The sequence below is a fragment of the Talpa occidentalis genome, unplaced genomic scaffold, assembly GCF_014898055.3.
Source record: "Talpa occidentalis isolate TD23 unplaced genomic scaffold, MPIMG_talOcc4v2.1 talOcc4.14, whole genome shotgun sequence".
NCBI classification, from domain to species: domain Eukaryota; kingdom Metazoa; phylum Chordata; class Mammalia; order Eulipotyphla; family Talpidae; genus Talpa; species Talpa occidentalis.
The window spans coordinates 75039725-75054096 of NW_023601433.1; the positions used below are offsets into that span (position 1 = coordinate 75039725).

At 46.2% G+C, this 14372-nt stretch overlaps 1 protein-coding gene across 4 annotated transcripts in view; it reads right to left on the reverse strand.

The window, feature by feature from the left end:
- The window catches only part of AP1B1 (adaptor related protein complex 1 subunit beta 1), a 50355-nt gene that overhangs the window by 21426 nt on the left and 14557 nt on the right, over positions 1–14372 (reverse strand). For all 4 annotated transcript variants that reach the window (XM_037510842.2, XM_037510840.2, XM_054695236.1 and 1 more), the window contains 6 exons: positions 10561–10623; positions 7546–7651; positions 4758–4893; positions 3718–3963; positions 2396–2586; positions 1923–2144 (listed from right to left, as the gene is read on the reverse strand). In XM_037510842.2, the coding sequence (XP_037366739.1) occupies positions 1923–2144; positions 2396–2586; positions 3718–3963; positions 4758–4893; positions 7546–7651; positions 10561–10597 (938 nt within the window). In that variant the 5' untranslated portion in view covers positions 10598–10623. The remainder of the gene's footprint in view (positions 1–1922; positions 2145–2395; positions 2587–3717; positions 3964–4757; positions 4894–7545; positions 7652–10560; positions 10624–14372) is intronic.

Consider the following 14372-nt stretch of genomic DNA (forward strand, 5'->3'; position numbering starts at 1 on the left):
ACTCCCAGAGCTTGTGACCTCAGCCCTGTTTCCTCATCCATGAAATGGGACTAGCATTGTCAGAAAAGAGCTACCATTGGAGTCCAAGTCTCTAGTATTAAAGAGGCCTGGTGTCTGAGCACTCAGTTTTCAGAAGTGGCTACACCATTCCCTAAGTCATAAAGGTGGTTAATTGTGCAGAGACTGTACAAACAGTATGATCTCTGTTTAACACCCACTTCCCTTTGGGGAGGCTAGAATTTTGGTAGGTGCCAAAATTTTACTGATTAGCCCCAGTAAAAACCTAAGTTGCTGAATCTCAAATGGGCTCCCCGGGCAGAAATATCACTTGCTGTTGCATTTTGTTGCCAGAGGAGGAGTGTGCTATGTGACCCCCAATGGAAAGGAGGGAGTATAGGGATCCTGCACATGCATTCCTCCAGACTCTACCGGTGTCTTTCTCCCTATGACCCAGCTGTGTGTCCTTACAACACTGATAACAAATCTTAGCCGTGAGAACTAAATGTTGATTCCTGTGTCTTTCTAGTCAATCACTAAAGGTGAGTCCTTCTAGTCAATCACTGACACCCATGGAAAAGGACTATTCAAGAATTATATAGAAAGCATCTAGTATGATCAATGCCTGCCTCAGAGAAGGTACTCGCCATACAGTTGTCACCAGCCAAGTACTTCCAGCCCTCAACTGGCCCCATATGCCTCATTCTTTTTAGAGGAGGAATCCTGAGAGGTGGAGGGGCTTGCACCAGGGCACATCTAGTGTTAATAAGGCCAGGAGCAAGATCAGTTGCCCCTGACTCCTATTCCTATGTCCTTCCCAGAAGACAAAGGAAGGCAGAAAATAAATAGGGATAGATGGTAAAGGGATAGTGAATGAGGTGGGGTGGTCCCGGCAGAAGAGCTTAAGTTGTGCTCAGTGGAGGAAGGCAGGATTCCAAGCTGGGCACCAGGGAAGCTTGATTTCTACAATCAGAACTTGGCAAAAGCTGCCCATCTATATGTTGGGATTGGGTTAGGTGGGGCCTTGGCAACAGTGTCAAGTTCTTAAGAGATTTGCCATGTTAAAAATAGCACAGGGAACTCTTTGTGCTGATCAGATCTCCAGGTCACTATACCTTACTAAATCTATTATGAATCCCTAAGCTCAGTTCTTTGGTTAGACACTCAAAGCTTTCCTGTATTTACCTCACAAACCTTCACAAAATTCCCAATTCCACTGATATCTATGGGCCTCCAAGAGTGTCCTAGGAATCAGAATGATGCTGTTTTTCAGTTCCAGCCTTCAGATACCAGGTGCTTTCCGCTAGAAGCAGTGTCTTACTTCTGCAGTCATTCCAATGGGGAGGAGGGAAATATGCTGCAGTATTTGGAAAGACTTTGACATACCCTCCCCTGCCCAGGACCAGACACAAAGTTCACGGGGCCTTACCACCTTAGGGTCCTCCAACCTAATGGAATTTTACCAGAGCTATGGACCCTTTCCCCAGAAAAAAATGTGTGCGTGCACACACACATACACAATCTTACACCTTGTTTAGGAGAGCTCTATGGACTGTGCAGCAATTCACTGTTCATGGTTAAGTACCACCATACTAGCTTTTTTGGGGTCTGCTACTGGGTTAAGCTGGTGAACCTTAGCCCTACTGACAATCTGGGCTGGGTAATTCTCTCTGTGTGGGAGGGGCCGGTCTGTGTACTGTAGGATGTTGAACAGCATCCCTGGCCTCTACCCACGATGTCAGCAGCACCTCCTCACTTGTGACAATCAAAATGCCTCCTGAGAGACAAAGTTGGCCCTGGCTAAGAACCCCTGCATTAAACTATTGTTGGAGACTTCCTAGACTGAAATAGGTCAGTTTCCCCTCAGAGTCTCTTCCCAGCAGAAGGTCCCCCAGGAGCACACACTGCACATGTAGTCCCAGCACCTTTTCTGTACGATGAGGTTGATGTTGCGCAGGGCCACATACTGCAACTCAGGTTCGGCTGATAGCAGCGTGACGAGGGGCGGGGCCAGCTTCTTGAGCAGTGTGCCGTAGTAGTCCAAGTCCTTGGACAACATCTCCATGAACTTCATCAGTACCTTCACAGCAGACAGCACCACAGCAGAGTTGGCATGGGAGAGCCTAGGGGTGACTCGCTCACAGATGCTGGGGTTTATTCCAAGGGGGGCAAACAGGAAAGAGAGACAAGGAGAAACATCCTGTCTTTAGTTATCAAGAAAGTATGTCTTTTATAGGAGGAAGATCTGGATCCTGGTTTCTGCTTACTGCTAACTAACACAAGCAGGTTAAAACCACTCTGGGCCTAAGTTTCCTAGAGGTCTGAGGTCCATCTCTTGGTTGGAGCCCCTCAAAGACCAGGTCTGACCTGGCTGGTAAGCAAGGGACAACCTGCTTACCTCTGGGCCTCCCGGTCGTCCTTGGGTGCATAGTTGGCCAGGCAGTCCAGGATAAAGATCTGGCCCCACTCAGTGCACTCATTCAGGGCTGTCAGCAGCTTGTTGATGGACTGTGGGTTCAGGTCGAGCAGGTTGCTGCTGGGATGAGACTCAGCAATCTCCGAGAGGGCAGCCACAGCATTTGCCACTACCTAAAAGGAGGGAAGAAGTAGAGGCTGCGGGTGCCACTCAAAGGCCAGGGGGCAGTGGACTAATGATGCTGGTTCTTTAGAGGCTGAATATCGTGAAAGGAATATTAGACCCAACAGGCAGGATCTGAAGCCTCGAGAACCACTCCAGCATCACCCTACTGACTTCTCTGTAAACTGGAACTAAAACAAATGCACCCACTATTAACAAAAAAGAGGCAAAATAAAAACCAAAAATGATTGAGTCCAAGTGCCTGGCAACAGAAAGCATTTTGAATCACCTAACACATAGCCCCTACCAGCTACAATAGCTCAATTTAAGGGTTGCCAACTGTGCTTCTCAGAACCAGAAGATTCCTGCAGAATCCCTTAAAACTGCCAGGAACAGATGGGGACTGGAGCACACAGGGGCTTGCCAGGTAAAGCTCCATGGGTGATAGCATTTCTGTGGGACAGAGTGGGACAGCTGGGCCAAGGGGTTTGTGCATTTCATTTTAAACAGGCCCTGCTGCCAATTTAGAACAAATTTTAAACAAACTGCTGCCATTGCCACATGAGACAGGAGTTCCTACCCAGCCATGTTCTGGTGCCCTCTTTTCTAGGCTATTCTACTTCAAGGTGACCCTCTATATTCCTGAAAAGATGTGGGGAAAGGTAAAAACATCTCACATTCAGAGCTAACAAGAGTCTGGGTGAAAAGACTGAGAGACAGTGACTAGAATGGGAAGGAGGGGCCTCCCTGGTGGCACAGTGGGTTGAGCGCAGCGCTGTGAAACTGTCTGTAGTTGTTTTCCTGGCCGGCCAGGGAGATTCCCATATGGCGCGGCATACCTCTTCTGTCTTGCCCACTGCTGCCCTCAGCAGTGTGTATCGGTCCTTCTGCCTGTTTTGCTCCCTGCTCTGTCTCTGGTGAATTCTCTCACCCTTTTGAGCCTCTGGCTTGTACCCTGGTGCTTGTATAAATAAATAAATCTTTAAAGAAAAAAAAAAGAAAGGGAAGGAGGGCACTAATCTTGATTACATGCCCACTGCTATACCAGTTCACAGTTTAAGTTTGGCAGAGGGTCAAACCAAGATCTTCCTAAAGCAAGTTGGGAAGAAGTAGAGGTAGCATAGTGGGTACCAGCAGCTTACCATGGGGTTAGAGTCAGAGATGAGGTCTTTAAGGGTGTCAAGAAAGCCCTGATCCTCTACCAGCTGAGCGTTGATGTCATGGAGCTTGGCTACACACACAGCTGCTGTCTTGCGCACATATGGGTCCTCATCCTTTAGGCACTTCCGGAGTGGCTCACACAAGTATTCTGTGATCTTGTCAACTCGGATGCAGCCCATGGTCCGAACAGCCAGGGCTCGGATGAGGGGGTTGGGGTCTTCGCAGTCCTAGAAGAGGAACCAGTCATTGGCTGGGGGCAGGGGTGGGCTGAGCCATCTGCGGCTCCAGACTCCTCCTTGTCCCAGAGTTCTGAGCAACATCTGATAGTTGCTGTGGAATCTCCCATTATCTGCAACCAATAGCACCAAAAGTAAGTGCTACGTACAGGCCTGCAGTACTTGCCAGGAGCCGTGCTAGAGCTCTGCACTGTTGCCTCTGATCCTCACAGTGGACATACTGTATGACCCCATTTTACAGATGAGGGAGCTTAGGCTTTAAGGCAGGTTGGGAGCTCGTCCAGTCAGAGTGGAGTTGTGATTTAACTCATATTGATCCAGTACCACAGACCTCAGTCTTTCCACTGTGTCACAGAAACCCTTATTTGCCCAAATCTGCGCTCTGATGGAGATAGGGGAGCTCAGATTCTAAAGGTGTCCAGAGATTGCAATTGAGTCCCTGCTTGCTTATCAATCTGGAGAACCTAAAATGCAGGAAGGGACAATTTAGAAGGAAAACACAGATGTTCTTGGACACTTGCCAAACCCTATCCTGGCAAAGGATGAGGGCAAAAGCTCACCCCAGGGGCATTCAGGTATCTATTATCAGGTATTTATGAACATAACTTTGGGGTTTTTTTGAGACTGGGAGCCCCCTGCTGAAGGAGGCGGCCCTCAGGCTGGTAGGAGGCCTTGGAAGGGAGCCTGAGTGTTTCTCCCAGGGACACTGTGCCCCAAAGCAAGAGATCGAGGGAAAATGGAGCAATAAGCCCCCATATACCTGCTCCCTCCAAGCTCCCACTCACCTTCACAAAGGTGTTGACGGCCATGATGGCCATATCGGGTTGACTCTTGGCATAGTTCATCAAGTACAGGTACACCAACTTTTTCAGCTCCAGATTGTCTGTCTGCATACAGTTCACCACATCAGGGAAGAGGGCACTAGAAGGTCAAAGAAAGGAAGAGGCACCTAATGGGGGTGGGAAAACAGTAGGTAGGAGGGAAGGAGAAAGGTAATAGAACTTCCTAGTAAAAGGAAGAGCAGAGCTATGCTCTGTAGCTACCAGTAACACCTATTGGTGGAAATGGAATTCCAAAGGATGATTTTTAAAGCAAAAAAAAAGCCCTGTTTTCTTTTCACAGGGTTCAAACCTGAGCTCTGGAGCCCATGAAATATAGCTCAAACCCAGCTTTCCCTCTTCTTAGCTTTATGAAGTTGGGAAAATTTCTTTATCTCTGAGTCTGTTTCCATTTGCAAAAAAGGTACAAATAAAATACCCCACTTCACAGGGCCCTTTTGATAATTAGAGAAACAATACACTTAAAAGTATTTGGTCATTGACATCTGAGAGGTAGTAAATAAATGAAAATGATTGTTTTCCCCTTCCGACTTTAACACGGCCCCTTAAATAGGGCTGCCTGTCCACAGGGTTGTAAGGAAATAGAGACAGGCTGTGCTGAGTTAACAAGGGTCAACTCAGGCACCCACTTGGAATTCGCCCAGCATATATGCAGCATGCACTTACACCAGGCTTGGTGCTGAGGGCTTTACATACTTGATCTCATTTAACATCCCTAAGAAATCAGGGGATTATTCCCATTTTATAGCAGCACCACTAAGGTTCATAAAAGTCAAGTAACCTGCCTGAGGGGCCAGGTCTAACTCCAAAGCTCATACTCAAGACTGCTGTTATACTGGGTGGAATCCCTCCTAACATGGTACTGATAATCTCAGTAGCACAGGTCCCTTGAGATGTAAAATATGGTCAGAGATGAATTTTTTGTCTCTGGAATTCCCCTCTCAGGTCTTGTGATTTTTATGGGCAAGGAAATGGTAACCAGAGACTTGAGAGGTCAAAGTGAACGAATTAAGCCCCACAGGCAGGAGTCCAGTTGGTAATTAAAGTGATGCATCACCCTGGAAGATGACACAGGAAGATGACACAGGAAGAAAGGGGGAGGTGACACCACTGATGAGACTGTTTTTTTGGGTCTGTCACATCAGCTTCTTTGAGACGCTTATTTGAGACGGAACATGCTTATTTGAGACGGAAGAACAAAGATGCTTCCTCTAGGAGAAGGTGACACCATTTTCCAACAGAAGGAGAGCGGTTTTGTCTGGAAGGAGCCTGACTTGAAAGGCGACCCAGCTTTCCAGTAGCTACTGATCCATTTGCCACTCTGTCTTCAGCAGGTCTCTCTGCATAACTGTTCCTCCTGTGGCACTGTTAGGAGGAGCCTTACTAAGGATGGCAATGGGATCGGGCAATGCATGGAAATGTCCGACTAGTGACATCCTGCCATGGGACCTGGATGGGGAGCTGGCTCCACATCAGCAATCAGGCCTACACAGAGTGGGGCTGTGACCATGAGGTCAGCGAGGAGAGTGCACAGGAAAAGCACCCTGTTTTCAGATTCCAGAAGGGCCAGGTGTGAGCCTTAGTTCTGTCATTCATCACATGACCACTGGGAAGACATTTTACTCTTTATCTTGTTGCTGCTAGAACTGCCCAAACATATCTGGAATTGTTCTGCAGACTCTTAAACACTGTACAAGTGCTAAGTTGTAAGACTATCCGTGGGGACTTTACAACACAGTAGGCAGGTCAACACGACTACACATAAAAAGAGGACAGTCTAGAAACAGTGTCAGGTGAAAGGAACACGGAGCAAATGCTGCATGTTCAGGGCAATGGACTGGGGGGATGAAGGAAGGCAACACAGAGACGGTGAGTCAGTTGTAAAAGATGGAAAAATGAGGAATCGAAAAAGAGAAAAACATTCCAGGCAAGGGAAAGGCATGAACAAAGGTATGTCAGTAATTCTACACATGGTCTGCTCTGGCAATCAGATGCAAACCAGAGGTTGCCAACGGGTGACAAATTCAACAAGTCCCATCAGCAAGCAAGTTTTACTCAGCTAGTGTTTACTTGTTTGTTTTATGTCAGCTGTCAACCTGAAACAGGGAGATCTAAAACAAAAATTCCAGAATTCCCATTCTTCCTAAAAACTGAAAGACCTGGACACATGAGGTTCATCTTCCCCAGCTTACAGCAACCATCTGGACATGTCACATCCACTTTATTGCTTGTTGCCTTTTTTAAAATTTATTTTATTTAGTTATTTTATTTAGTTATGAATACAAGAACTGGGGTGTAGGCCAGAGGCGCAGCGGGTGAGAGGATTCCCCAGAGACAGAGTGGACAGATGGATCTACTGAAATACACTGCTGAGGGGAGCAGCAGGCCTGACAGGAGAGGTCTGCTCCATCAGGTGGGTCAGCTCTCTGGCCAGGGATCGAACTCAAGTTGCAGTGGCTGGTGATAGCTTCATAGCGCTGACTTAACCCCTGCACCACCAGGGAAGCCCTGCTTGTTGCCTTTTCAACCTAGTTCACTTTACTCACTCCAGCAAGTGGGTGTGTGACCGCTCTATAAACAAAACCTTTCTGTTTGGAATGGAGGCTTGGGAAGGGAGCTAAACAAGGGGAAACACAGGTCCCTAGAGATACCCTAAAGGAAAGATCTGAGCTAGATCCAAGCTATAAAGCATCCCTCTGGGCCTCCAGTTGTTGTCCAGCCTATTCCTGCACACCTGACATCTTTGCCAACGGTCATTGATGCAATCACTTTCTTCACCGCCTCCTTCTTCTTCTCCTTCTTGTCACTGTTGAGCTCTGCCTTCAGTTCGAAGATCTCGCCTAAAAAAGGAGGCAGGCATGAGCGATCCATCTGCACCCTGCCAGGGGGTGATTCCCAGGCCCCAACTTCCAAAAGAATTGGAAGAGGCAGGTAAGACACGCCATGCTGCCAGCTGAGGGCAGCTTTAGACCTGGCCTCAGGTGGAACAGGCAGCAGAGAGAAATTGACTGTTTGGAGAAGAATTATGAAGATGGAAACTTGCAGGTCACATTGGACTGAGGAGAGAGGAATTGTGGAAGCTACAAAGGTTCTGAGGAAGACAGAAAGTGTGGGGGCAGGTCCTGCTCAGCCAGACAACTGAAAACATACATAGGAAAAAGCAAAGTTCTCTTGACCCAAAGTTCTCAAGGCAGCATGTGATGGAATCTAGGAACTTAGTTTGAAAGGAGAGGGAGGATTTGCTTGCTTCTCACACGTAGGCTCTTCCTGTTTTCCTAGACCTCCAGTAAAAACGGCTCACTCAGGATTTCACTTCCTGAGCTACAAGTGGTTGCTCAACTCTAAAAATGGGAATTCAGCTGCCCTAGAAGAGCTCTAGCAAGTAAACTATTTTATAGATTTGATGATCTGGAAGGAGCAAATGCGGAAACAGGGCTGCTGAAGGCCTTGTCATGGAGAGGAAGCCTCCTAGTAACTTCAATAACAGGTTGAGAGGGCAGACTTTAGAGTCAGGCCTCCAGCCTCAAAACAACCACAGCCAGCATTTCCCAACCCTTCCTGTAAGCCAGGTGCTATACTAATTTCTTCCTTACAACAATGCTGTTTTCCTCCATTTTACAGATGAGCAAATGGAATAAAAGGTTCAGTAACTTGCCTAACTGGTCTACCAGCTCCAAAGCCCATGTTCTAAAATCTGATGCTGAGCCTAACCCAGTTCATCACTGCTTCTTTGAAGCTGTTTCTTTGTATGCTCTACCTTGACCGGCATGCTGAATTCTCTCACTGACCACTCAGGTGCAAGGCTCATCTCAGAGCTTGGCCCTCGGGGTGACCTTTGTCTTAAATATCTCTTTTGTACAATGAGAGTTCCCAGTTCCCTCTTAAGTTACTTGGGGTGGGAGAGAAGCAGACTGGGGTGGTGGGGGGAGGAAAGGGAAGAAGAGTGGGGTGTGCTAAAGATGTTCCAGATGGATTTACAGTGAGAAAAAGAAAACTAGCAGGTTTATATCATGACTGAACACTGTATTCAGCCAAGAACTTGAGATGAAAGACAGCAAATAAGGTTCATTAAGAACAATCATGCAGCATAGCCCAGGGCAAGAGCACGCTGAGGCTACTGCTCAGCAGAGCCAAAGGAATCTGTAGACCTAGCAGTTCAAATTCAAGGGTCTATAGGGTTAAACCCTCCAACAGACTGTGAGGGCTGTTTCCCACTATAGGGTCCAACAGACCTTGATGAGTTTGACTCTGGGACCTGCCATGGGGCTTTCCTGGCTTTGCTCAAAGTCTTAAACTGTTTCAGTGTAACTGGCCATGATGGATTGCTGAGGCCTGAGTCACCCCGGCCCCAAGAAGGCTGGTAGGGTAAACCTGGCCTCCACCTACTTCCAAAGCCTCCTTCCTCTAATGGGCCCCAATCCACTCAGTTACCAAGCCTATACCCTCAATCACATACAAAGCACTAGGTTTCCTCTATACCTAATCCCACCACCCCATGATGACCCTGCTGTTCTCAAGCACCATCATCACTCATTAGAGCTGGTACTGGTCTTCCTGCCTCCCCTCAGTTTCACATCCTTCAAATTTTCATTAGGATCAGTCTCGGACCTTCCCTTGATTAAAACCATCATTAATGCCAGATTTGAATCCTGGTCTACAGACACTGGCCTCAAAAGAATGCCTACCAAATCCCTCATCCCCAAAGAAACCCCAATTTACCCAGCACTAAATCCCCTTCCTCTAGGATCTGCCTTATCAGGCCCTGTACAATTGGTCTCTGTACATCTCTCCAATCTTCCTTCCATCACTCTCTTCAGGGTTTTGTGCTCAAGTGCTTTTCTACCCAAATAAACCAAGAGTAAAGTGCTCGCTGCTCTTTTTTCCCACTCTTATAACCCCTTTTGCCAGATAGTTCCACCTCGGGTCCTCCCACAGTCCCTGCCCTCTGGTATGATTACTACCTAACACAATGGACATTCTCTCTGCTGAACCTCAAGCAAAGCCAGGTCCATGGGTCTGTCTCCTCCACTGCACGTGGAAGGTGCTCCATAAGAACTGGCTGCACTAATAAAATGCTTAGCGAGCAGCAGACTTCAGATCCTGTTAAGCTGACCCAATAACAGAGACTCTTCATCTGCTGAGCAGCCACTGTGTGTGTCAATTTCATGTGGAAGGAAGGAGGTGGAAGGAGGGGGTCTGTCATAAAGATGCTTACAGGGTTAAAGTACATTTGTCAGCCACCACGACAAGCTCCATTTCTAGAAAAGCAGAATAACAATATCCAACAAAAGACAAGCTTAGCACATTTTAGTTCAGCAACTCAACAAATACTGAGTTGTTAAAACTTGGGAAAATGTTCATGATAATATCAGATGAAAAACAGGATATAAACTCTGACTTCAACCACATAAACATAGGCTCATGGATAAGGACCAGACACACAAAGTGCTGTGGGGTTGCTGATAGGATTGTGTGCACTCTTTCCTCCAGGAAAAAAATCATATTTAACATTTTTAAGACATGGAGAACAAAAAAGGGCTTATCTACATTTGTAGTTCTAAAAGAAGTGGTAATTTTGTATATCATCAGAGTTTCATTTTCTGTACCTACAAGGTTAAAGACCCTGGGTAATTCCCACTACTTGCTGCCAGGCCTCAACCCCAACACTACTCCCTACTTCCAAAGGAGTAAGCAGAAAGTTCCAGCAAGGAACAAAGAGGACAAGACCCCATAATGAAATAAACAGTACCTTTTTTGGTCGTGGTGAAATATTTTGAGTCAGTCATTTTGGTCCTTTATCTGTGGCCAGACTCTGTAAGACAGAAGAAAAGGATGACTTTCAGTTGTGTTCCATTCCATTTTCAGTCATGGAGCAAGGAGGAGGAGGAGAGAAGTAGCCAACACACATGTGGTATGCGAAGATAGCTTCTTATCGCTTTACTGGGCAAATGAACTGTTACATAATAGGTGATCAGATTTTGGGGGGAAATTCTAAGGAATCTATCAAAGTTCTGAATATGCAAATCCTCTGACCCAGAAAGTCTACTTCTAGGATCACTCTATCAGAAATATCAAAACAAAGATATAAGGGTTTTACTACGGACCATCCATACAAATGCATCACTGGAAATAACTTAAAATGCCCATCAAAAAGGGAATAGTCAAGGGCCTCTCTGGTGGCACAAGGGGTTAAGTCTCAGTACTATGAAGCTATCCACAGCCACTGGAGCTCCGGCCAGGGAGCTACCCACATGGTGTAGCAGACCTCTCCTGTCTCGCCCGCTGCTCCTTTCAGTCACTCTGCCTGTTATGCTCCCTACTCTGTCTCTGGTGAACGCTTTCACCCCCTACCCCACCTCTGGCCTATACCCCAGCTCCTGTATGTGTAAATAAATCTTTTTTAAAAAGGAGGCGGGGGGGGGGGGACAGTCAAATATTTTGGAAGAGTTCACAAATTAAAAAGCATGTAACTATCATAGTTACAGCTACCCCTTCATGGTGCTCACCATTCCCAGCACTCTTCCAAGTATTTTAGCACAAGTCATTAAAGTCTCACAGAGGTACTATTCATTGACTCATATAGTCAAATGAACTTGGAAAATAACCAGTTAAAAAGGTAGGGAGGTTTCTTCTTTCTCTGAACTTTTCCAAGCTTCTGAAACAGTAATATGCAATGTTCATCCCTAGAGAGGACTAGACTCTATATACTGCAGAACTCCAGAGTATTTCCCAAATCTAACTGACCAGATTGCTTAAAGCATTGCACGACATCTCCCTGTGCAAAACTCATAGTGTAAAGTGCTGTTCTAAGGCAGTAAGATGAAGTACCACAGCCACCTTGTTCATTCAAAAAACATTTACTGAGTGTCTACTATATAACCTCAATACCTCCTCTTGGGCAACAAAGATGAAAGCAGCTACACAGGAGGCAAGTGTCTGTACCCTGGATACACGGCACAGGTTTATGGGATTGTTCTAATATTTAAGGAGCTATCATTATTTACTGAGACTGTATTAAAGTCAGAGGCTTTACACACATGATCTCATTTAAACCTATCAATAAGGCAACCACTTTCAAGCCCATTTTTAGAGATGAGGAAACAGATGCAGTGATGTTACATAACTTGCCCAAGATCATATGGCTTATAAGTGGCTGGGCTGGGAGGCCATCTCAGGTCTACCTGAGCTCGGCACTATGTTCTATTAATGAAGAAATTCTGCTTCCCCTATCTGAGAGAGAGAACAGAGACCCGAGAGTGGCTAAGGACTCAGTCTCAAAAGCCATGAGATCTTCAAAAGCAATCTTCTAGTCCTAGCTATAGTTTCACACGGTACAGAAAGCCACACAACACAGACACGTGAATGGAGAAGACTCAAATATGTAATCCATTCACATCTTTACTTCATTACTGTGTGGGAGCCAGATGAATGATACTGGTGGCAAGGATGTGAGAGGTCAAGGATGATTTCAAAAGTATCTGGAAACGAAGCCAACATAGCTCTCCTCCAGTCCAATTGTTTTTTCTATGCTAGCATAGATTTTGGTTCAGTAATCAATGGGAAACAAGAATGTACCTCTCTTGGGCTGCTTTAACTCCTTTGTGAATCCCATTTGAATAAAGGAATGAACGTCTTGCTCACAAAATGGTCTAAAGACAAAAGACACAATTCTACTTTCCCTCTGCCATGCAAGGCTGAAAAGGGATCATAGCACTTTCCTATGGAAGTTGCAGGAAGGAGGAGAGACTGCTGCATCTGATGATGCCAGTCCCGCAGTGGGGGGGTCTCTACTTGCCAATCCTGGCAGCAGGAGTCAGAGCGGGCTATAGACTGATCCACAAAGGGAAGACCCACGTCCACCTGGTCTGCAGCTCCATTCATGCCCCCTTCTTCATTGGCCCAGGGCTCTGCATGTGGCCAGTGTTCAACTGACAGCTGCTGAAATGAAAAGGGCCACTGAAAATCCCATGCCTGCTTGCTGACAGTCACGTTATGCAACTACATAGCATTTGTTTCCTACAGGAGTTTCCTTACAATAAAAACACATTTTTTTTTGAGTAAACATAAAGCCATTTTCTCAGAGATACCTCACCAACCTAGAGGTTCCTTTTGGTAAATAATGAGCAGGTAAAATAAGATGTGTCCCAGAATAAAGGCCTGCATGGTTTCAGAAGTTAAGATCTTAAGAACATAATTGGCAGAGGTATGCAAAATAGGAGGGTACCCTGCTTCTCAAGGTTGTTTAGTCTAAGAAGAGGGATTAATGGGGCCTCCCTAGTGGTGCAAGGGGTTAAGCACCACACTATGAAGCAAATCTGCAGCCTCTGCAGCAATGAGTACAATCCCCAGCCGGCCAGGGAGCAACCCACATGGCAAAGCAGACCTCTCCTGTCTCGCCCACTGCTCCCCTCAGCAGTGTATTTCAGTCGCTCCTTCTGTTCTGCTCCCCACTCTGGTGAATTCTCTCACCCCCCCCCCCACCTCTGGCCTGTACCCTAGCTGTGGTATGCATAAATAAATAAATCTTAAAAAAAAAAAAAAAAAGAGGGGTTAATGAAGGTCAAAGGGGCTAAAGATCACAGGGAGAAGAATCTCAGAAAGTAATATATAAACCAATGTTAAAACTAAAAGGAAATCAAAGTGAACAAAACAAAAACTACTTTAGGTGTCTAAGTTCAGAGCTGCCCAGGAATTTCTTTTCTCAAATGGTGAAGACGATCAGGGACTTTTCCCTTATCTGCAAGCACAACACAATATCTGGAGACTCTAAATTCCCGGAACCCAACTGGCTGGTAACAGATCTGTGTTGTCTGTAACTGACCAGCTGAGGGAAGAGTGGGAAAGCTTCTTTTTCAGAAGATTAGAAAAGCGCTGGAGCTGCAGGGTCAGCGAGTCAAACCCGAGTGACTGATACCCCTACACTGTGGACACCTTTCCTTTCATAGGTGCTAAGCTTACCTCAAACTACCACCCAGTGCTGATGCTGGCTGCTTTTCTTTTCTTTTTTCCTTTTTCACATATCCCTCTGCAGAGGGCCAATGGGACTGGATGGTGCAGAAACCATATCCCCCTGAAGCTGTTTTGCATACAGGAAATTAAAAGAGGTAGGGAAGATGGCGAGAAGTGGCTTCTGCAAAGCCACTCCAGAGCACAGATTAAAAAAACCTTCCACTGAGAAAAATCACTTGAACCTTGTTAATCCACTCAGGGTGGCTATCTCCTTGTGCTCTTTCTCCACAGTTGCCTCTCAGATGTTAGTGCAAGAGAGGGTTTTCATCCTCTCTACGAGAATGGAAAAATTCCTACATCTCAGTTCTAAAGCAGCTCAGACTTGCAGATGCTTTTCCCAGCATTGCTCAGCAGTTGCCATACATTGCACCCCTACTAATGGAAATCAAGGAGCTAAGACCTCCTTCTTCCCCTTCTAATGGAAGCTAAAGGAGCTAAGACTTCGTTCTTTGATGAATCTGATTGTGTACATGAGCCACATTTGAAAGCAGTCAGTCATTCGGTAAGAAAAAGCTTAGGGGCCTTCCCTGGTGGTGCAGGCGGTTGAGCACA